Source organism: Rhinolophus hipposideros (assembly GCF_964194185.1).
Source record: "Rhinolophus hipposideros genome assembly, chromosome: 9".
In the NCBI taxonomy this organism is placed as follows: Eukaryota; Metazoa; Chordata; class Mammalia; order Chiroptera; family Rhinolophidae; genus Rhinolophus; species Rhinolophus hipposideros.
Window position 1 is genome coordinate 55906546 of NC_138055.1, and position 21674 is coordinate 55928219.

A 21674-nucleotide genomic window follows, 5' to 3' on the forward strand; every position below is an offset into this window, starting at 1 on the left:
TAGTCTAGTTTCTAAGACCTGGGACGACACCTCTAAGCCCATTAACTAGTAACAATGGTCATGGTCAATGTACCCTGCACTTTTCCCTACACAGTACAACGTATAATTGCATTAGTTCTACATATGACTGTATCCAAATCTTCCTTCTAATAAGGGCAAATGAGAAATGGAGTTATCTCATTACTCTTGGTTTCTCATTTTAGTGTCCTAGTAGTTGTCAGGATCAGAAAATTCTTGGATAATATAATTATTTCTGCTGCAACTGAGCCCCCCTTCCCCCTTTTGGAACCGATTTAGTTTTAATCTTCCCTCTATGATAGAATGGACTAGCTCTTGGATATGTCTAAATAGAAATAAAGCCTCACTTCCTAGTCACTCTGCTTTTTCCCCCTCTTCCCTGAAGGGTTGGGTTATCTCAACTCTATTGTATTCTCCAATTTTCTCAAGCGTCTGTCGTTACACTGCGCAGACAAGGTAAAGGACTGGGGACAGGACAGGCAGGGTCGGTTATGGAGCACATTCATTTTCCAAATAGGGTAATTTCCTTTCCTGTTGTAAGGACAGCCAGGAAATTAAAAAATTGAAGGAATGTGCTTAGAATATGAAAACTCGGGAAAACAGACAAATGAACATGTAGGAATCTCAGACCAAATCATGCCAAACCGCATGGAGTGGAAGGGAATCCTGACCCTCCACAATCCCTTAACTTTGCAATTCTAGCACCCTCTAAAACCGAGTAATTGGCGATGCGGCTCTGCGTGACGTCATACCACAAGCACTCCAATCCCACGTGGGGGAATTCCTGGTCCCGCCTCTCCTCTTTAAATGGTACACGGTCTTCTTTTTCTGGCCAATCCAATGCTGCTCTTTAGCCTCTTTCCTCCTTTTCCCGCCATCCTAGGCCTCCCTTTTTGGCACTCTGGTCCAATCAGGTCCTATCTCTCCGGAGCCCTCTCCCTTCCCGGCGGAAGAGGGGCGGGGTGTCGATCTTTTGACTCCACCTTGATCTATGCGGTGCGGACCAACCCAAACTGTCAGAAAGAAAGGGCGTGGCTTGAAGTCCCCTCCCCCATTTTGGGGTTTACGGTTTGTGCTGGGGCGGCGGGTCTTAATACTAGGCAACCTGCAGAGCGGGTCTCTGCATCAGACGGGTCCTCCCAGAGGTGGCACCATGGAGCGTTCTCCTGGAGACGGCTCCGGCCCCAGCCCCGTGGACCAGCCTTCTGCTCCCTCCAGCCCCTCTGACCAGCCCCCCACTGTTCACACAAAGCCGGACCTGAGTTCGGAGAACCAACCTACCGGCCCAGGCGCGGCCGGTGAGGCCCTGGCGGTGCTGACTTCGTTTGGGCGGCGGTTGTTGGTGCTGGTGCCGGTGTACCTGGCTGGGGCAATGGGACTCAGCGTGGGTTTCGTGCTCTTCGGCCTCGCCCTCTACCTGGGCTGGCGCCGGGTCCGCGATGAGAAAGAACGGAGCCTTCGAGTAGCGCGGCAGCTGCTGGACGACGAGGAGCGGCTCACGGCGAAAACACTCTACATGAGCCATCGGGAGCTACCTGCCTGGGTGAGCGAGCACTCTCAATCCTCAGCGCAGCACAGCCCCTTCTAGCCCCTCAGTTCTAGGGCTCTTCATCCTTCTGCCTCACGTCAGCTCCCCACCTTGGTACAATGGGCCCCGCCCAGGCTTTCCGCTCTCGCCCGGCTAGCCGTTTGTCTTTTGGGACCGACAATGCACTCTCCCCACCTTCCCTCCCCGTGCCTTTCCGCACGCCCAGATCCCGATCCTTCCACAGAATCAGGACTTCTTTCACTGGGCAAGAGCAGTACTAACTCGGCCCAGGCTCTCCCTCCCAGCCAAGCCCCTCCTCACTTCTAGTGCCACTTGCGCCTTTGCTGCTCTTGGGAATCCCCGTTCCCGCAGCCGCTCAGAGGATTCCCTCGTCTCTCCTGCCCTCCTCAAGACTTTCCCCCGCCTTATTCAAGATCGTTAGGTCCTTGTCCCTTTTCCCGCACTTATCCCTGGGGACCTGCTGGGACCCAGCCCTAGGAGCATTACCCAGCCAAGCCTCCGCAACTGGACCGGCCCCCCGGCCGTCGCCGCCTTCCAGCCTCAGGCAGCCGGGCCGCAGCGCAGACGGCTGCTGGAAGAAGGGGGGGAGGGGAGTGCGACTGCTGCAGTGCCCGCTGCCCACACGCCACCAGCCCTGGCCGGCCCCACCCTTTTCCGGACTACGGGCTGTGCTTGCTTGGTTGGGGCCGGGATCCTTATCTCTATACCTCTCTTCTTTGGTGGGGGGCCGGAAGCCTTCTTTAAGGCCTTGCAGAGCCCGTTACCCGGTCCCTCCCTGCTCCTCCCAGCAGAGGTGCCAGTCTAGCGGGATAATGGCAAGAGAGAGGAACCAAAGTTGGCACTAGGCAGACAGCCATGCTTCCCAGGGCTGGATCTGGAGAGGGGGAACGGGGAGAAATGGTCCCAGGGGACTTGTAGTCCAGGTAGCAACTGTCTTTGTTCCTCCTACTCCTCAACATGGAAACTAATCCCCCAGAAGCAACTGCCAGTCCTCTGGCCTAGTATAAGGGACAGGTATCCTTTCCCATAAAAGGACTCACACTAATAAAAAGAAAGAAAAATCTTGGTCAGGGCCTGCCTAGATAGTTCTTCTTGCCCCTCCCTGACTCAAGGAGCTGCTTTTCTGTTCACTTTACTGGTATAGAAGCCCCAGCAGAGGAGAGGAGGGAAGGCTGCAAAAAGGAACCAGGCCTTCTCCAATCCCAGAATTTCCTCCTCAAACTGTTTTGGCAGGACCTCCCCCTCCAGAAAGAATGTGCCCTTCTCCTCCCTCCTCCTCTCTGCCTCAGCAGCTGTCATTTCACATCCCTGAGCTATCCACAAACGAACTTTGTGTGGCCTCCACCCGCCAGCTCCCCTAGTCAGAGAGACCTCAGTGCCCCCAAACCTTGTGGAGGAATGAAATCTCAGGACATCTCAGCACCCCGCCCCCTCCCCCACCCCTGGTTGTGAGGAGGTCCTGTCACATTTATGTTTCCTTTCCTCTGTGGGTATCCCAACCCTTGACTCCAGCATCTTAGTGGGAAACCACAGGTGGCGGGTGGGTGTGCTCATCACTGTTTCTGCCTTCCCCACCTCTAGGTCAGCTTCCCAGATGTGGAAAAGGCTGAATGGCTAAATAAGGTGAGGGTTGTCTTGATTTTTTTCATGAGGGGGAAGGGGGTTCATTCCTCTTGTGTGACCCCGCCACACTTCAATTCTAGCCCCAACCTATTCCCCAGTGCTCTCTGTGGGGAGGAACTTGACTTTGGAGGGAAGATTGGGCTCTCCTATAACTGGTTCTCCTTCCTCCCAGATTGTGGCCCAAGTCTGGCCCTTCCTGGGCCAGTATATGGAGAAGCTGTTAGCGGAAACTGTGGCCCCGGCTGTTCGAGGATCTAACCCCCATCTGCAAACATTTACATTTACACGAGTGGAACTGGGTGAAAAGGTATGTATGTAAGAGGGAAAGTAATGGAAAGGAGATGGGACAGGGAAGGTGGTGACTGGGGGTGGGGGGGCTGAGGTACTCTATTCTTTCCCTCTCTCTCAAAAATTCGTCTCTCTCCAGCCATTGCGCATCCTAGGAGTCAAAGTTCACCCTGGTCAGAAGAAAGAACAGATCCTGCTGGACTTGAACATCAGGTAATGCCACTCACCACTCCCTCCTTCCCCTGGCAGGATGCTGGTCACTCTGATTACTGCACTCCTCTGACCCCCAGGTCAGCCTAGTACTAACCTTTGTTCTCTTCCCCACCAGCTATGTGGGTGATGTGCAGATTGATGTGGAAGTGAAGAAATACTTCTGCAAAGCAGGAGTCAAGGGCATGCAGGTGGGCCCCATAATAGGGAGGCTTTGCCCTCAGTTTCCTGGGATATGAGGAAGTGGGAGGTTGGAAAAACCAAGGCTGGGGAAGTCTGGGGACGGAAAGAGTGCCTTTTCTGAGGAAAGGCTTTGATCTTCTCTTCTTGTTCCAGCTACATGGTGTCTTGAGGGTGATTCTTGAGCCACTCATTGGAGACCTTCCTATCGTGGGGGCTGTGTCAATGTTCTTTATTCGACGCCCGGTAAGGGAAAATGTTGGGGGGGATGGGAAAGCAGGGGAAACAGGATAGGGAGGGTGAGTGTAGCCAGCTATGGGGAATGGAGGAGGGAATTGACAAGAAGGCTGAATTCTGGCAACTGTTGGCCGGATGTGACGATGTCGCCATATGTTCTGTCCTGACCCCCCTGCTCTTTTCTTCCAGACCCTGGATATCAACTGGACAGGGATGACCAACCTGCTGGATATCCCAGGACTCAGGTGTCAAGGGTTTTCTGAGCACCTGCTAAGTGTTCCAGCCTGGCTTGGGGGTTTAAGGGTTACGAAGCAGTAAAAGATGCAGTGATGCCCTTCAGGAGCCTTGACGCTAGCTGCGGAGATAAGACAAATACCCCTGAAAAACACCATGCTGTGATTTGTCTTCTGTGGGGGGAGAGGGCATTTTGGTAGAGAATGAAGAGGGCTAAGTCTGCTCAGCAGAAGCAAAAAGAGAAGAGCTGGGATGGCAGTGAAGGGGCAGGGCAGTAGTGGGAAATTAGGGTAGAAGAGTAGCATAGAAAGATTTTTAAGGACAGACTTCCTTCTCTTGGTTGTGGGAATCCTAGTTGGGGTTGAGGGGATATTGGAAGTTGGAGCCACCCTCACCTCGTTTTCTCCTCCCCCATTCAGCTCACTCTCTGACACCATGATCATGGACTCCATCGCTGCCATCCTGGTGTTGCCCAACCGATTACTGGTGCCCCTTGTGCCTGACCTTCATGATTTAGCCCAGTTACGTTCCCCTCTTCCCAGGGTATGGATGGCCTCGCCCCCATTAAATAGCTTCTTCTTTCAGAAATCCTGTGCTGGGCCCTTAGTTACTCACTATCTGGTTCCTATCCTTAGGGCATTATTAGGATTCACCTGCTGGCTGCTCGAGGGCTAAGCTCCAAGGACAAATATGTGAAGGGCCTGATTGAGGGCAAATCAGATCCCTATGCCCTTGTGCGAGTGGGCACCCAGACATTCTGCAGTCGTGTCATCGATGAGGAACTAAACCCCCAGTGGGGAGAGACTTACGAGGTGGGAGAGCTGAGGAGTGGGGCTGCGTGACATGGGGAGGCCTCGCGGGGTTGGGAGAAGGTGCTGCCTGGATGACCCTCACAGCCGCAGCCCGTGAAGCCCTTCCCCCGCTGTGCCCTTCAGGTGGTCATACACGAGGTCCCAGGCCAGGAGATCGAGGTGGAAGTGTTTGACAAGGATCCAGACAAAGATGACTTTTTGGGCAGGTGAGACTTGGCCTGTTGGGATTTGAAAGCCCCAGTGCTACCAAGGTCACAAAGGTCATTATAATCCTTTTCTGGGCCTGGGAATTGTGTATCGTTTTCCTTCCCAACCCCCCCATGCGCGGCGCACACACCTCCTTACACTTCCTGAGTGTTAGGAGAAGAGAATCTGAGATCTGACAGTTACTTCTGTGTGGGTGAGTGAGGGCCAATGACATGCTGCTAATTACAACATTCCCCTTTTCCCCTTCTCACTGCCCCCCCCACCCCCAGAATGAAGCTGGATGTAGGGAAGGTATTGCAGGCTGGAGTATTGGATGATGTAAGTTGAGAGAAGATGGGGGGGTGGTCTCACCCATTCAGCAGACAATAGCTGCTACGTTGGCAGGGATGAGGTTGGGTGGGTGTCTGATCTCTACTACACCTCACTGTCTTCTACTTCTCCCTTCAGTGGTTCCCTCTACAGGGCGGGCAAGGCCAAGTTCACTTAAGGCTAGAATGGTTGTCACTTTTGCCAGATGCAGAAAAACTGGAGCAGGTAACCAACATGGGTAGCAGAAAGCTGGCAGGGGAGATACAGGTATGTGGAAGTCTGGCTGCGTGGAGCCAGGTCTGACTGCTGCCACCCCTGCAGGTTCTACAGTGGAATCGAGGCGTCTCCTCCCGACCAGAGCCCCCATCAGCTGCCATTTTAGTTGTCTATCTGGATCGGGCGCAGGATCTTCCTGTGAGTGTGGCTTCTGAGGGCGGGTGAACAGGGAGCCTTGGGTGCAGCATTCCCACACCCTCCCCTGCCCCTACCTGCTTTGCTTTAGAAGCAGCAACATGTAACTCAGGGTTCCAAGGAGGGTATCAGAGCCACCTCAGGGAAAAGATCCTGGTAACAGCCCACCTTCCTTCACTGAAACAAAAACACCCACGATAGTGACTTCTGAATTCTACCCCCCACAGCTGAAGAAGGGGAACAAGGAACCCAACCCCATGGTACAACTGTCAATTCAGGATGTGACCCGAGAGAGCAAGGTGAGGACCAGAATGTGTTGAGAGGTATCATGTGTTTGAGGCGTGGAGGACGGAGGACTGTTCCTGGGAAAAGAACAGTCCCCAGAAGTCTTCCCTTTGGAAAGCCTATGAAGGCTAGCGCTTTCAGAGGAACAGGAATGGTACTGTGACATGCCCCTGAATCCTGCACGTCCCTAGGCTGTGTACAGCACCAACAGCCCGGTGTGGGAGGAGGCCTTCCGGTTCTTCCTGCAAGACCCTCAAAGCCAAGAGCTTGATGTACAGGTGAGGTCATCACCTACTCCCCCTCCTGAATACCCTAGCCTGTCTTCCCAGATGTGCACCATTTCTTCTCTCCATGTTCTCCTTTGATCTCTATTTTCAATCCACCTATCTAGACTCTTCCTCCCCCCCCCTTCCTGTTCACCACCTATCTAGAATCATTTTTTAAAAACCCACAAATTTTAGTGGGGAATGTTGGGGAACAGTGTGTTTCTCCAGGGCCCATCAGCTCCAAGTCATTGTCCTTCAATCTAGTTGTGGAGGGCGCAGCTCAGCTCCAAGTTCAGTCACCGTTTTCAATCTTTAGTTGCAGGGTGCGCAGCCCACCATCCCATGTGGGAATTGAACCAGCAACCTTGTTGTTGAGAGCCGGCGCTCTAACCAACTGAGCCATCCGGCTGCCCCTCCGGAAGCTCATCTGCAGCTGGTTATCTTCAATCTAGTCGTGGAGGGTGCAGCTCCCTGGCCCATGTGGGAATTGAACCAGCAACCTTGTTTTTAAGAGCTCACGCTCTAACCAACTGAGCCATCCAGCCGCCCCAAGAATCATTTTTTTATAATTGAGAATTGTACACTTAAAATAAGTGATTTTATGATATATAATTATGCCTCGAAGTTATTTTTTTTGAAAGAACATATTGAGTACCTATTAGGCACCTAGCATTTTAAAGATCATAGAAACAGCATTAAACAGTATCTGCCTTCATGAAGTTTATTGGCTAGTTTCATAAACAAGACACACATATATAAAACCATCCAAGAACAATTAAATATTAACCAGCAGGAGTAAAATGCCCACAGTATAGTGCTAAGGATAGCCAGAGAAAGGTACAGAGGCTGGAATAATGAGGGATTTTGTGAAGGAAATAGGATTTTACATGGTCCTTGAAGGATAAGTAGGATTTAAACAGGCTGAGAGGAGGAGAATGAGAACTTTCTAGGTAATGGGAGCAGAATGAGCACAAGTGGAAGGGACTGTGGGGTGGGCAAAGAACTGTAAACAGATGGCCCGGACTGTAGCAAAAGTCTGTCATTGGCACAGAGAATGAGGCTGGAGCCATGTTATAATTTCCCCAGGATGCCCCCCTTTTCCCTAATCTCGTCACGACATCACCTCCTGTGCCTACAGGTAAAGGACGACTCCAGGGCCCTGACGTTAGGGGCGCTGACCCTGCCCCTGGCTCGCCTGCTGACCGCCTCGGAACTCACCCTGGATCAGTGGTTCCAGCTAAGCAGCTCTGGCACAAACTCCAGGCTCTACATGAAGCTGGTTATGAGGGTATGGAGATGGAGGAATTGCTGACGGTGGGGAAAGGCCTTGTGGGCTCCTTGGTATTAAGAGTAAGGAAGGGGAAGCCTCTAAGATTAAATGAGCTCGTATATGTGGAAGTACCTAACAGGCACAACAAAAAAATGTTTGTAGATCTAACTGGGGAAGAAATGGGGTATGAGGAGGATGCATGTGGAGAGAACCCCGCAGAGATGAGCCCAGCTGAGGCAGAGACCTGGTTTCCCCATCACCGCCCCTGCTCTGCGGCCCCCGGCACCCACATACCTGCCGGCTGGTGGCTAGCTGCACTTCTTTGATTGGACAATCACACTCCCCTTCCCAGATCTTGTACTTGGATTCATCAGAGGTGCATTTCCCCACCGTGCCTGGTACTCCTGGCGCTGGGGACCTGGACCGTGAGAGCCCCGTGACAGGCAGCAGTGTGGACGCACCCCCCCGACCCTGTCACACCACTCCGGACAGTCACTTTGGGACGGAGGTGAGTCTGTATCTGGAAAGGACCTATGGTCTGTTTGCCCACCCTACATGTGCAAAGCCTGTTTCCGGGCTGGTTCCAACCGGTTCCTCTCTGACTGCCATCTGGTGCCCGTCTGCCCCTCTTGCAGAATGTGCTTCGGATCCATGTATTAGAAGCCCAGGACCTGATTGCTAAAGACCGTTTTTTGGGGGGATTGGTGAAGGGCAAGTCAGACCCCTATGTCAAACTAAAGGTGGCAGGACGAAGCTTCCGGAGTCGTGTTGTTCGGGAAGATCTCAATCCCCGCTGGAACGAGGTTTTTGAGGTGAGAACTGAACGGCGAGGACCCTCCCAGTCCTGCGCCCTTCTTGCCCATGGTTCTGAGAGTGGCTCCAAAAAGCTCTGGAGTCAGGCGACTGGATGGGGGTTCTAGTTATTTGGAGAAGAGACGTAGTGAATCTGCTTTGTCTGCACTATTTGTTCCCACTAGGTGATCGTCACCTCCATTCCAGGCCAAGAGCTGATGATTGAAGTGTTTGACAAGGACCTGGACAAGGACGACTTTCTGGGCAGGTGAGAGGGTTGGGGTCCAGCGGGGATAACGGGGGGTAACAGGCTGGGTCCCCATAGGCCTTCAAAGTCTGCTTCAGGGAGACAGCTTGGCTCTGACCACGCACCTTGTCTTAATCTCTCTCCACAGGTGTAAAGTGAGTCTCACCGCGGTCCTGAACAGTGGCTTCCTTGACGAGGTGAGCGGGGAGTCGGAATCCACAAGCCCTTCTGATCGTGACCCAACTCGCATTCTCATAGTCCCTCCGTCCCCACACCCCCAAGTCTTAACCCTGCCCACTCCCACAGTGGCTAACCCTGGAGGACGTCCCATCTGGCCGCCTGCACTTGCGTCTGGAGCGTCTGAGCCCCCGTCCCAGTGCTGCTGAGTTAGAGGAGGTAAGGAAGACTACGGGAGGAAGGAAGGGACCCGAGGGGCCAAGATGAACACTTCTGTCAGCTTTCAAGGCACACGCCAGGCCTCAGGGTGTCAGTCCCCAGTCCCCAACCTCCTGTGTGTCTTCCCCCAGGTGCTACGGGTGAACAGTCTGATCCAGACGCAGAAGAGTGCAGAACTGGCGGCGGCCCTGCTGTCTGTGTATGTGGAGCGGGCCGAGGCCCTGCCGGTGAGATCTGCTCCCCACACCCCATAGCTCCCTGGCCCTTCTACCCCCTCGGGTCGGATGCTTCTGCTGCATTTGGAATGTACATTTCAAATTCCTCTCTTTCCCAGGGTGGTGCTGGGGTGGGAAGAATTATCTGTTCAAGGAGGGTGGTGGCTGTTGAGTGATAATGAGGACATGGTCCCTGGCTGTGGATATAATTGGTGAGAGGAGGGGGGATCTGCCTACTGTGGTTCAAATTTAAGACAATTTTTAATTAAGTACTAAATACTCAATATTTAACATCATGTTCTCTTTCTAGCTCCGAAAAGGTACCAAGCCTCCCAGCCCTTATGCTGTTATCACTGTGGGAGATACTTCTCATAAAACTAAGGTATTAGGAAAAGCCCAAGGGCTACGAATGGGAGGGGTAAGAGGACTAGAGCAGAGAATATCAACCACTGATCATTGCCCCTCATCTCCACCAGACTGTTTCCCAAACTTCAGCCCCCACCTGGGACGAGAGTGCCTCCTTTCTCATCAGGAAACCAAACACGGAGAGCCTGGAGTTGCAGGTACTATAAATTCATGCTACAAACATTTTGCAGATTCCCATGATGGGCCAGACACTGAACCCCAGGCACAGGGCATTCGAAGATAAAATATCTAGTTCTCATCTTTATGCAGCTGACACTCTTTTGGGGGAAAAATAACCAGAGAATACTTCCAAACTGATAACTGCTGGGATAAAAGGCACTGTTGGGGGAAAAAGAGGGGTTCTATTCTAACTCAGAGTAGGGGGGAAAGTGGCGATATTAAGAAAGACATCCTTATCTCGAGAGAATAATGCTAAGTGAAACAAGTCAGACAGAAAAAGCAGAGAACCCTATGATTTCACTGATATGTGGTATATAAACCAAAAAGAACAAGACAAACAAATGAGAAACAAAAACTCATAGACACAGACAATAATTTAGTGGTTACCAGAGGGTAAGGGGGTGGGGGGTGGGTGATGAGGGTAAAGGGGATCAAATATACGGTGATGGAAGGAGAACTGACTCTGGGTGGTGAACACACAATGGGATTTATAGACGATGTAATACAGAATTGTACACCTGAAATCTATGTAAATTTACTAACAATTGTCACCCCAATAAAATTAATTAAAAAAAAAAAAAAAAAAAAGACATCCTTAGATGACCCCTAGCTTTAGGGTCAATAGGATCTAACCAAGAAAAAAAAGGGCAGGGAAACGCTTCAGGCTGAGAAAAGAATGGAGGAGAAAGAAGGCAAATTCTAGAGAGGAAGGTAGGAACAAGATCATAGGGGCTGTTGAATATTATGCTAAGAATTTGGATTTTATCCTGAAGGCATAGGGAAACATTTGAAAGAACGAGAGGTGACATATCCAGATTTGCACTTTAGGAAGATCATGCTGAGAGCAGGGTACAGAGGGACAAGGCTGGAGGCAGGCAGGTGCGTTGAGACAGAGTAACTGGAGCAAGCAATGGCAAAGGCCAGGTGGTGTTTGTTGGGTACTTTGACTTGGAGGGGAAAGAGAAACAAGGAACAGCCTAGGTGCTGACTCCTGGGATTTTAGGATAAGGGGGCTAGACAGATAAAGGTGCCATTGCCACCACAGCGAATGCACATAACAGGAGTTTTTGAATTTGAGATGTCTGAGGGACATCCAAGGGGAGACAGCCATCCAGGAGGTAGATCTGTGTCCTCTTATGGTGTTCTTCCCTCTCCTTCTCTGTGAGCATCATGAGAGACACAGGTAGCAACTGTAGTCTAGGGTGTGAACAAGATCTAGTGCGCTGTGTGCAGAGAAGAAAGACGGACACGCTGGGCCCCGTAACAATGAAAGGGCAGATGGAGGAATTAGAGCCTTCAAAGGGCCTGACGTGTAGCCAGGACGGGGACACTCACCGTGAAAGAGTGGGTTACGGACACCAGAAGAAAAGTGTTTCAAAAGACAGCAAGTGGCCAAAGCAGAGGTCAAATTAGATGATTGAAAACTATTCATTAAAAAGAAAGAAAACTGTTCATTGACTTTGAAAACTAGGAGGTCACTGATTTTGCAGCAAGTTCAGTGACATAAATGGACTAGATTTCAGTGGGTTGAAGAGTGAACCAAAAGTGAAGAGCATGGGAGGTAGGAGAGGAGAGGTGATAGGTAACACAGGAGTGCTGACTTCCTCATCTTATGGAGGAGTGAGTGAAGAAATGCCTGCCAAGTTGACAGAACAGTAAGTAGAGAATTACATTAATAAAAAGCAGAAGTTAAAATAATGTACCTGTTAGCACTAGCAGAGGTAGAGATGTAAATGAGCTCAGTTCCTCCTCTCGCATAGCCGGGAATCAGTGGGTACTCAGGTTGACAAATCAGGAAATAGAGATGTAGGCATGTTAGTTAGAATTATGTTAGAACAAAGGAAACATTTGGAGTATGGAAATGGGGGCAAGATGGGCAGGGAACATTTACTTTAAATTTAATTCCATTTTTACTGTCTTTTCTTTCCCCGTGCAGGTATTACCGGTATAATTTGTGAAAGCTTAGGAAGGAAAGATAGTATAGTCTACTCTGGTTAAAGGAAGGGAAGCGACGGGACCAGCAACTGTTACCAGGGCTTCCCAGCCCTTCACAATGGGGAGTCTCCCACCAAAACCCTGAGTCCAAGCGTTTGGACCTGGAACACCAGGATGAAATCCTTTGTTGATCACAGTCCTGTTGCTCCACAGGTTCGGGGGGAGGGGACTGGCACATTGGGCTCGCTGTCCCTGCCCGTCTCGGAGCTCCTCGGAGCTGACCGGCTCTGCTTGGACCGCTGGTTTACACTCAACAATGGTCAAGGGCAGTTGCTACTGAGAGCACAGCTGGGGGTGAGTGGCAGGAGGTGTGTGTGGGGGTGGGTGGGAACAGAGGGCCGTGTCCTCAGCGAGGGAGCGGAGCGGAGCGGAACCTGCTTGGCTTACAGCTTTCTTGCCTCCTAGATCCTGGTTTCCCAGCACTCAGGAGTGGAAGCTCACAGCCACAGCCATAGCTCCTCATCTCTGAGTGAAGAACCAGAGCTCTGGGGGGGCCTCCCTCAGACCACCTCCTCGGCCCCAGAGCTCCGGCAGCGCCTAACACATGCTGACAGGTAAAGGGCTGGGACAGAAAGATGGATACCAGGCAGGAGAACGCGTATAAAGGATGGGCTACAGGTTCCCTAGGCACTACCTTCTCCCAGGCCAATCTCCATCTCTCCACAGTCCCCTGGAGGCTCCAGCTGGGCCTCTGGGCCAGGTGAAACTGACTGTATGGTATTACAGTGAAGAACGAAAGCTGGTCAGCATCGTTCACAGTTGCCGGTGAGACCCCTCTGTCTGATCCTCCAGCTTCTTTCCATCCCTCTCCTTGTTGGCTCTTACCTGCAACCTTCTGTTTCAGGGCCCTTCGACAGAATGGACGGGATCCCCCTGACCCCTATGTGTCACTGTGGCTACTGCCAGACAAGAACAAGGGCACCAAGAGGAAGACCTCACAGAAGAAGAGGACTCTAAATCCTGAATTCAATGAACGGTCGGTCAGTGGGCATTGGAGTGGAGAGACGGCAGGCTTGGGAAGGATGCCTGCCCTAATACCCAGTTCTTCCCTAGGTTTGAGTGGGAATTGCCCCTGGATGAGGCCCTCCGGCGAAAGCTGGATGTCTCAGTGAAGTCTAATTCCTCCTTCATGTCAAGAGAGCGTGAGCTGCTGGGGAAGGTAAGAGGGTGAGGATGAGCAGGCAAAGGTGAGAGTTAGAAGCGCTGGTATGAAGGCTGCAATCCCTGTTAGAGAGGAAGCACCCCGGTGACATTACATTGTAAGTGACCCAATGACCTTCTGCACTGGTTTGGGACCAGAAATGCATGATGATGGGACGTGGTCTGTCCACATATCAAAATAACGTCTTGCCTCGACTCTCCTCCCACACAGATGCAGTTGGACCTCGCTGAGATCGACCTTTGCCAGGGTGCGGCCCAGTGGTGAGTATTGATGGGCCCGGCCTGGATATGAAGGAGGAGAAATCCCAATCATAGGAAGGGAAAAAAGGACGCAAAGTGAGCCGAACCACTGACTGAAGTATAAAAGCCCTTGGATGGTGTCTCATAAGACACAAGAGTGAACTTCCTACCTGAGCGTTCTCCACTTGTTCCCACAGGTATGACCTCATGGATGACAAGGACAAAGGCAGTTCCTAGGAGCTGGGGATGACCAGTCTGCTGTCTCCTTGCCTCTCCTGCTGCTGCATTACCCCGTCAGTGGGATGAGCTGAAAGCTAGGGCCTGAGGGCAGAGCCTTTGCCCCTCAGCCCTCTCACCGCCCAGGCCCGTGCTGGGGCCTTTGCCTGACCAAAGAGGAGGACCTTATGTTACCCTTTCTTTACTGCACGGCCTTTATCCTCTGGGGTCCTGGGGCAGGGACCACAGCTGGCTATTTCCTGCTCTGCCTGCAAATTCTCTTTCCTCCCAACTCCTCAGGGCCTTCTGTACCTGTGCCTGGCCACTGGCAGTGGCATTAGCTTATGCCAAATACACTTCTGGGAAGATCTTTCTTCTGTAAAGAAAAAAGACAAATAGGGAGGGTAAGCACGTGGGCGGGAAGGTGGACAGGTTAAGTACTCGAGCTCTGAGCCTCTTGGACCACTGCATACAGCAAATGTCTGGCAACCCCGGCCCCCATGTCTAGTTCCCACTTTCCTCAAGCCTGTCCCGAAAGTTACACCTGCTACGACTGGGGCCAGCCAGTCTCCTGATTCACTCTGGAAATTGGGAACACTTGGATTCTATCCAAGCCTTCAAGTAGCAGGTTTCAGTCTTGGAGCCTCTAGCCGGTGCTGTGCGGAGGGCCTTGGGCAGTAAGGCCCATTTTCCGTCTGGTGCCCGGCTGTTAACTCACTGACTAGAACTGAATCTGTTTTGCACCAACTCTGCCAATTCACTGTATCTTACATTAAACAGTATATGCAAACCAGCCATGGCTCTTTTCCTTCAGGACGGGAATCCCGCCTACCCATCAGGTGTTTGTGCCAAGTGTCTAAAGCCTGTATTCAATTCACAAATCATTTCAATTTACTTAGTGGTCAAAACCTACTGTGGCTGCAGCCACAAAGAATGCTGGTTCCACTGAGGATGGTCAAGGGACCTGTGCTGCTGAGTTTCTGGTGAGATTCATTCCCAGTCACGGTGATGAAGTCTGTTACCTACCAAACTTGTCTGCTGACCATCATTTCATGGGCTCTCCAGGGAAAGAATTCCCAAACCCAGTGAACCTGGAAGCTCTGTGCCTCAACAGACTCAGAGTGTCTCAGCGGTATGTTCAGCCACAACCAAAAAGGCTTCAGGCCCACCCAATGGGCAGCTAAACGAGAAGTCTTAGACCCATTCAGATCTGCTCACCTTGAACTCTGCTCCTTTAGGGACCCTTCCTGGAATGCAAGCTGTAGAAGCTGCACTCCATCTGTTCGCTAACCACACGAAAGGAGAGTGAGATGGAGGAAGAGTAAACGACTAAAAATGGTCACTGGAATAGGGGGTGCTTTATCATCTTCTCTGGAAGAATATAGACTTTAAGATGCTGGCCACTGGGAGGAGAGGAAACGCTCGGGAGAAACAACTAAACTCAGTTCCACAGGGAGCTGTCGAAATTCACCTTAATAGCAAAAGCTGAATTTAAACACCATGCCATCCACTTAACTCAGCTCCTATTTTTTTCTCTCAATAACTCTGCTGTACTCATTGATGGTTCTTCTGCCATCTCTACTTCCTTCCCACCAACTTAAGAGGATCCCAAGCCTTGTCCATAAGCAAAAGGTTTCAGTTGCCCTCCCCCCGACCCAGAAACTAAGTGGGGAAAACCCCCAAAACACAGGGCAAAGGAACTATTTCTAGGGACTCTTATTATTCAGTACTAGGCCTGTGGCCCAAGGCTTGCTGTTCTGTTTGGCTTCAGCTAATACAACCAGGGATCTCACAGTGTGTGATTTTAAGAAGCACTCTTGACATCACTTCAAGTAATTAACATGTCCAGAAAACTAGAGGACACAGCACAAATTCTCCCATTCCAGAAGGGTCCCTACTCTTTCCCAACCTTTTCAAGTTCAGGATACATAAGGAAGTACTGATCTACATATTAAATACAAGATGAGATAATTCAATACATTGTTGCATTTATATATATATACAAAGATGAGACAAAGTAAGAGTTATTAATCACAGGAAATAAACATGTATTTCTGTTATTTCTCCAATAGCTGGCTTTCACACTGACACATACATGACGCCTAGCTCTTCCAGAGAAAGGCAGATAGAATTGTATATGGGTACACTGTTAAGTGGTGTTTACAAATACTCTCCTCTTGGAATGTGGCTTTATTGGCCCAAACAGTGTGCTGTAGTTAACTGGATGTAGCAACACAGTTTTCTCCACAACAGCCATTTCCCCTCTTCCCTACATACAGAAAACCCCAGAACATTCCTGGTGGCAGTGTGCCAGCCCCAAGGGATTAATCACGATTCTCTTTGTTGGATACCCACTTTCCCAGCGTCCCCTGCAAGTTGGGGTGGCTCTGTGACCCAGTTCTGATCAACAAGATGTAATCAGAAGTCAGCTGGGGACTAAGTATCAACTGAAGCAAGTGCTCATCGCTCCCTTCTTACAGCCGTCTTATTTAAGGCCGTGAAGTCACTAGCACGAGGAAAAGCTAACGTGATTACAGGAGTACATATTTTATAAATTACAGTCATGTTAGAACCTGCTTTTTTCACTTAACACATAAGCATTTTTACACTTCATTAAATATTCTTTGGAAATATAATTTATAATGGTTGTGTATAATTCCATAGAATGACTGCACCATAATTTAACTGATTCTCTACTGTCGGAAATAGAGGTAGTTCCCAATGTTTTCCTATTCACTGTGGGGACAGAAACAAAAATATTCATACACATCTCAAATGATTGCCTTAGGGTAAGTAGAACTGGTAGGTCAACTTCTATACTTTAATGACTTTTAATACAGTCCTCCAAACTGCATTCTAAGGAGATTACGTGTATATGAATTTTCTGCATTCCTACCAGCATTACACAAAAAATGTGTTTCCCTATTTTTCTCCTGGATATTTTAATTAAAAAAAAATCCTTGCCAACTGATGGACAAAAGTTTGCCTACTTTTACAGATTTTCCTGTTTTCCCTCACTATCAAATCTGTCATTTCTTGATGCAGTAAGCCCTCTCTCTAACAGCAATCCTCCCCCCCACCCCCACCCCCACACCTGTCAATTTTCTTTTTAAATCTTGGACTGAAATCCAGATAACATTTGTGGAGCATTATACTAGGCAGATACTACTGAAATGTAAAGGTAAGCCTGGAACTGGAATTGAAAGGAACTAAAAACCAATCTGACACCAAAAGCTGAGGCAACAAAAGCAAAAATAAACAAGTGGGACTATATCAAACTAAAAAGCTTCTGCACCGCAAAATAAACAACAAAATGAAAAGGCAACCTACCAAGTTGGGAGAAAATATTTGCAAATCATACATCTGAGGCTTTCTATCCAAAATATATAAAGAACTTATACAACTCAATAGCAAAACCCAACAATCCGATGAAAAAAATGGGCAGAAGATCTAAATGGACATTTTTCCAAAGAAGACATACAGATGGCCAACAAGTATATGAAAAGATGCCCAACATCACTAATCATGCAAATCAAAAGCAAAAGGAGATATCGCCTCACACCTGTGAGAGTGGCTCTTATCAAAAAGACAAGAAATAAATGTTAGCAAGGATGTGGAGAAAAGGGAATCCCTTTTGTGCATTATTAGTGAGAAAGTAAATCAGCGCAGCCCCTGTGGACAATAGTAAGGAGATTCCCCTAGAAATTAAAATTAGAACTGCCATATAATCCAGCAATTCCACTTCTGGGTATTTATCCCAAGAAAAGGAAAACACTGTAATCTGAAAAGACATCTGCACCCCCATGTTCACTGCAGCGTTGCTTACAATAGCCAAGGCAAGGAAGCTACCTAAGTGTGAAGCAATGAATGAAGGGATAAACATGTGATATATATACACAAATACACACACACACAAACACACGTGCGCGCACAAACTGGAATATTAGTCTGCCATACAAAGAAGGAAATCTTGTCATTTGCAGCAACATGGGTGGACCTTGAGGGCATTATACTACATGAAATAAGTCAGATGGAGAAATACAAAATATCTTCAAAATATTTTATGATCTCACATGTGGAATCTTAAAAAAAAAAAAAAAAAGCTCACGGATACAGAGAACAGATTGGTAGTTGTCAGAGGTGGGAATTGGGGATGGGCAAAATGGGTGAAAGGTGAAAAGGTAAAAACTTCCAGTTATAAAAGAAGTTAAGTCCTGAGGATGTAATGTACAGCACGGTGGCAATAGTTAACGATACAGCATTGCATATTTGAAAAATGCTGAGAAAGTAAATCTTAAAAGTTCTCATCACACACACGTTTTCTGTAACTGCCTGCAGCTTAGCCCTGTCTGCCTCTAGGAGGGTACCCAAGGAAGGAGCTAACACATGGAAAACAGTAGCAAGAGAATTAGAGATCAGATCCCTTTGTTATATCCTGAACTTCTGGATTAAAATAAACCTAAAATCAACACAACCTCTTGACTTCTCAGTTACATAAGCCAATAAATCCTCTTTACTCTTTAGCCAGTTTTAGTCCGATTTTTGCTATTTGCAATTGAAAGATCCCTAAGGGACATTCTCCACAAATCCAATGACCTTCACCTCACTACTGTTTCAACCATTCACTCCCACCACTCATCCTAATTCCTGTCTTTCTCTATATCCTTTGAAATTTTAATCTCAAATGCACTAGTTTCTCCAACTACAACTTTGAGACCTCCCACCATCTCACGTCTTTAACCTCATTCAGATTCTAGACTCTTAGTGACTTTTCATATTCTCTCAATCTAATAGGCCACTTCCCTACTCACTCCCTTTCTATTTGGCCTGGACCACAAACCCTCTTTCACTTAGATTCTCAACTCTCTCGCTCCCATGTTCATCCATCATCTCTATTCCACAAAACTCCAACCCTTTACCATTCTTCCTGCCTCTTTTCTCTAGTTCAGTCATCCAAGCAGCTGAGGACCGCTGAGGAAGGAAATCACGACCTTGTCTACTGGCGCCACCACAAATTCATGATCTCCCATTGCACCCACCCCCCACGGCTCAGCAAGCTTGCGGACCACAGCGTCGGCACTCAGTCAATAGTAAATGAGTGTGTGTGAAGGGGTCCCCAGTAAGCTGTCTCCTACCTTTCACAGCACCTATTTCTAACCTTTACTACCTTCTCAAGTCACCTCCTTCAACTTCTTCTCTTAGCAAATCAATCACCTCACTTTCTACTTCAGGGTAAAAATAAGAGTTCAATACATGGGAACTCTCTCAATCTCTTAAACCCCCAACCTACTTTCCTATCGACTTACTAGTATCAGTGTCCATCCTTGACTATTCCCTTTCACCCAGATAGCCATTCATCCTACAGATATTTGAGCGTCTAGTACATGCCGGGCATTGTGCTCTGATGACTGACTGGCTCTGGAAATAGTGTGTGTTGGTGGGGAGGTGGGCAGAGACATCAAAGACAGGCAACAACCTGAGCCAAGAGGACACAGACAACTTTGAAGATCTGAAAGTTAGTAGGCCTGACTGGTACAGAGGTGCGGCCGGCACAGGCAAGGAGTATTTGAACTGTGCTGGCTTTCGTGGGCCAGTGGAAGCATTTAGTCTTTATCAACACACATAGAAGGATTTTAAGTGGGGAGATGTCATGCTCACATGCACATTTTGAAAAGATCACTCCTTTTATTAAAGCTGTGGTTACCTATGTGTGTTAGTTTATTCTGTGTTTTCCAGTGGGCTAAAATATTTTAAATAGATTCCCAGACCCTAATACAGACCTAGAGTCAGCATCTCTGGGGATGGAGTCTGGAAGTCTGTCTATTACAAAGCTCGCAGGAGATTCTGAAAAACAGCTAAGTCTGAGAACCACTGTTTTAGAACATTACAAAATGAATCTAGCATTACTTATCATAACATTTATTTTGTTTACATCCTGCATATTTATATGGGCCTATAAATATGGGACTTGGAAAGGGCTTTATAGACTACCCGTGTATCATAAAACATACTCATTATCCTCCCTCTTCTTTTCATTATGGGTCACCACCAATACCACTTTCTAGTCAAAATGCCACAGGACTGTAAGACATCTTTGCTAACAAATTCTTTCCTATTTGCTTAGGAAATAATGTCCTCTCTGGATAATGTGTTATCCATATTAACACATTAGCTAGTGTTTAAAGGGCTAGTGAAGCTATATAGGGTGAACCCACAATTGTTCAAGTTATTGAAGATCCATAGTGCTGTGTAATTCCAAAACTTGTTCTATCAGGTTTTTAATGATCTTTTTCCTAATTATTTTGAGACTAATAGTATAATAAATATGCAATCCCTGAGAACATACAAATCATATGCTAGGTGGGGAAGGAAAAGAGAGACAGGCATTGGTCACAGAAAATCCACAAACAACATCGCTTCTCGGCCTTTTGGCTAAGATCAATCCACAAACATGATATATAAATCACCTAGGACAGTTAAGACCACATTCTGTCCAGTTTGCATTATTTACAACAGAAGACAAGAATAGTACAGAAAATGAAGGATAATTCTCCAACTTGTGTTTGCCAAGGGTCCTCATCTTTTCTCCTTGTACTACTTGTCTATAAAGCAGACAACAATACTAGAAAGTCAGATGATGCCACTTCTACTTGGCAAAGTGCCAAAAAGAGGGCTATAGCTAGAGGAAAGGAGAAGGAGGAAAAAAAATCAGATAAACCACGTTTTCAAAATCAACTTCTGTGGAAGTGATGAAAGACACAAGAAGGCTAATCTATGATGTGGCCCTTCTCCCAAAAGTCTGCTACTCAAACACTTAGGAGAAATACATTCTTTCCTGGTCTCCATTTCTTCATGTCTAGAGACCCTTTATGGACGTAAAATGGGGGAAATACCAGCTACCTTGTATGTTGGGAAGATTACAAGGAATCTTAACACTTATGTACCACTTACTCTGCTCCAGGCCCACTCTGTTTTACAGTACTAACACATCGAGTCCTCCCAACAGCCCTTTGAGGTAGGTACTATTATCCTGATTTTACAGATGGAGGAACTGAGGCACAGAGAGATAACTAAGCTTGCTGGACGTTACCAGCAAATGCCTGACAGTACCTGGATTCAAGTCTAAGCAGGCTGGTCTGAGCCCACACTCTTTTAGCAACCCCTCCGCTGCTCTCTGAGATAAAGTAGCCCCTCATGCAGCACGTGCTCTGTGGAGGCCTCCAGGAATGGTTGCTAACCCTTCCTCACCATGATCCTTATTTCTTCTATACAACCCACTCATAGCTCACCTATGCCTCACCCTCCTGACCTCGAGCTGGTTTTCTACTGTTTCATTGCCTGCATGACGATGTAACCCCAGCCTCCAGTAGGAGATGCACCCCCAGGGGTGCATTCAGATCCAGCGACTGAAGACGGGCCTGGCCTGGCCTGGCCGGCACAGCGACCTTCGATAAACATCTGGGGGAATGAGCTGTCCAATGATGGGCAGCGCTGTCTCAGAGCTGGAGATCCTAGCCCTCCTTTCCAAGCAGATCTGTGAAAACCAGACAGGATGGATGGTGGACATGCAGTAGCAGTATGGAGAAATTTCAAATTGGAGTGACTGGGGCAGGTGACACGGCTTAATTCCAAATCTTACCATTTCCTTCAACTATTAGCGCATTTCAAAAACATGAAAAAACCTTGGAGTTACTGTTTCAAGTTACACGGCAACTCAATGAACTCTGTTCTCTACCAAACCGTAAGCGGAAGCGAAAGAGACCGCACCACTCTCCCCGGGCCAGTAAGTGCCTCCTACTATCTGACCGCCAACCGGCCTGCTGCAACTGCAGCTTCAGCCTTTCTCCTGGTTCTGAGTTCTCTTACCAGGAAAAAGTCCCCCCGCCCACACTAAACGGGGAACTCAGGTCTACGAAACCCCGCGCAGT

General features: G+C 48.6%; 1 protein-coding gene across 2 annotated transcripts; it reads left to right on the forward strand.

Moving 5' to 3' along the window:
• The first annotated feature begins 996 nt into the window (after positions 1-996).
• ESYT1 (extended synaptotagmin 1) lies at positions 997-14541 on the forward strand. 2 transcript variants are annotated; one of them, XM_081060519.1, is made up of 31 exons: positions 1082-1561; positions 3149-3190; positions 3363-3497; positions 3618-3691; positions 3807-3879; positions 4025-4114; positions 4295-4350; positions 4759-4882; positions 4975-5151; positions 5275-5357; positions 5628-5676; positions 5806-5892; positions 5989-6081; positions 6306-6377; positions 6555-6641; positions 7768-7917; positions 8252-8407; positions 8535-8711; positions 8877-8959; positions 9087-9135; positions 9245-9334; positions 9466-9561; positions 9860-9931; positions 10026-10112; positions 12283-12423; positions 12535-12683; positions 12796-12894; positions 12974-13105; positions 13183-13288; positions 13502-13551; positions 13728-14541. In XM_081060519.1, the coding sequence occupies exons 1-31, from the start codon at positions 1172-1174 to the stop codon at positions 13765-13767; spliced, it is 3309 nt and encodes a 1102-aa protein (XP_080916645.1). In that variant the 5' UTR covers positions 1082-1171; the 3' UTR covers positions 13768-14541. The 2 variants fall into 2 exon arrangements, with proteins under 2 accessions (XP_080916646.1, XP_080916645.1); XM_081060520.1 differs by lacking the exons at positions 13502-13551; positions 13728-14541 and having other exon boundaries at positions 997-1561; positions 13183-13418.
• The last annotated feature ends 7133 nt before the right edge of the window (positions 14542-21674 follow it).

Coding starts and splice junctions, on each gene's coding strand:
- ESYT1 (XM_081060520.1), top strand. CDS start 1,010: ATGCGGTGCGGACCAACCCAAACTGTCAGAAAGAAAGGGCGTGGCTTG. Junction 3,692..3,806: donor CTGCTGGACTTGAACATCAG/GTAATGCCACTC, acceptor CTTCCCCACCAG/CTATGTGGGTGATGTGCAGA. Junction 9,562..9,859: donor AGCGGGCCGAGGCCCTGCCG/GTGAGATCTGCT, acceptor TTCTCTTTCTAG/CTCCGAAAAGGTACCAAGCC.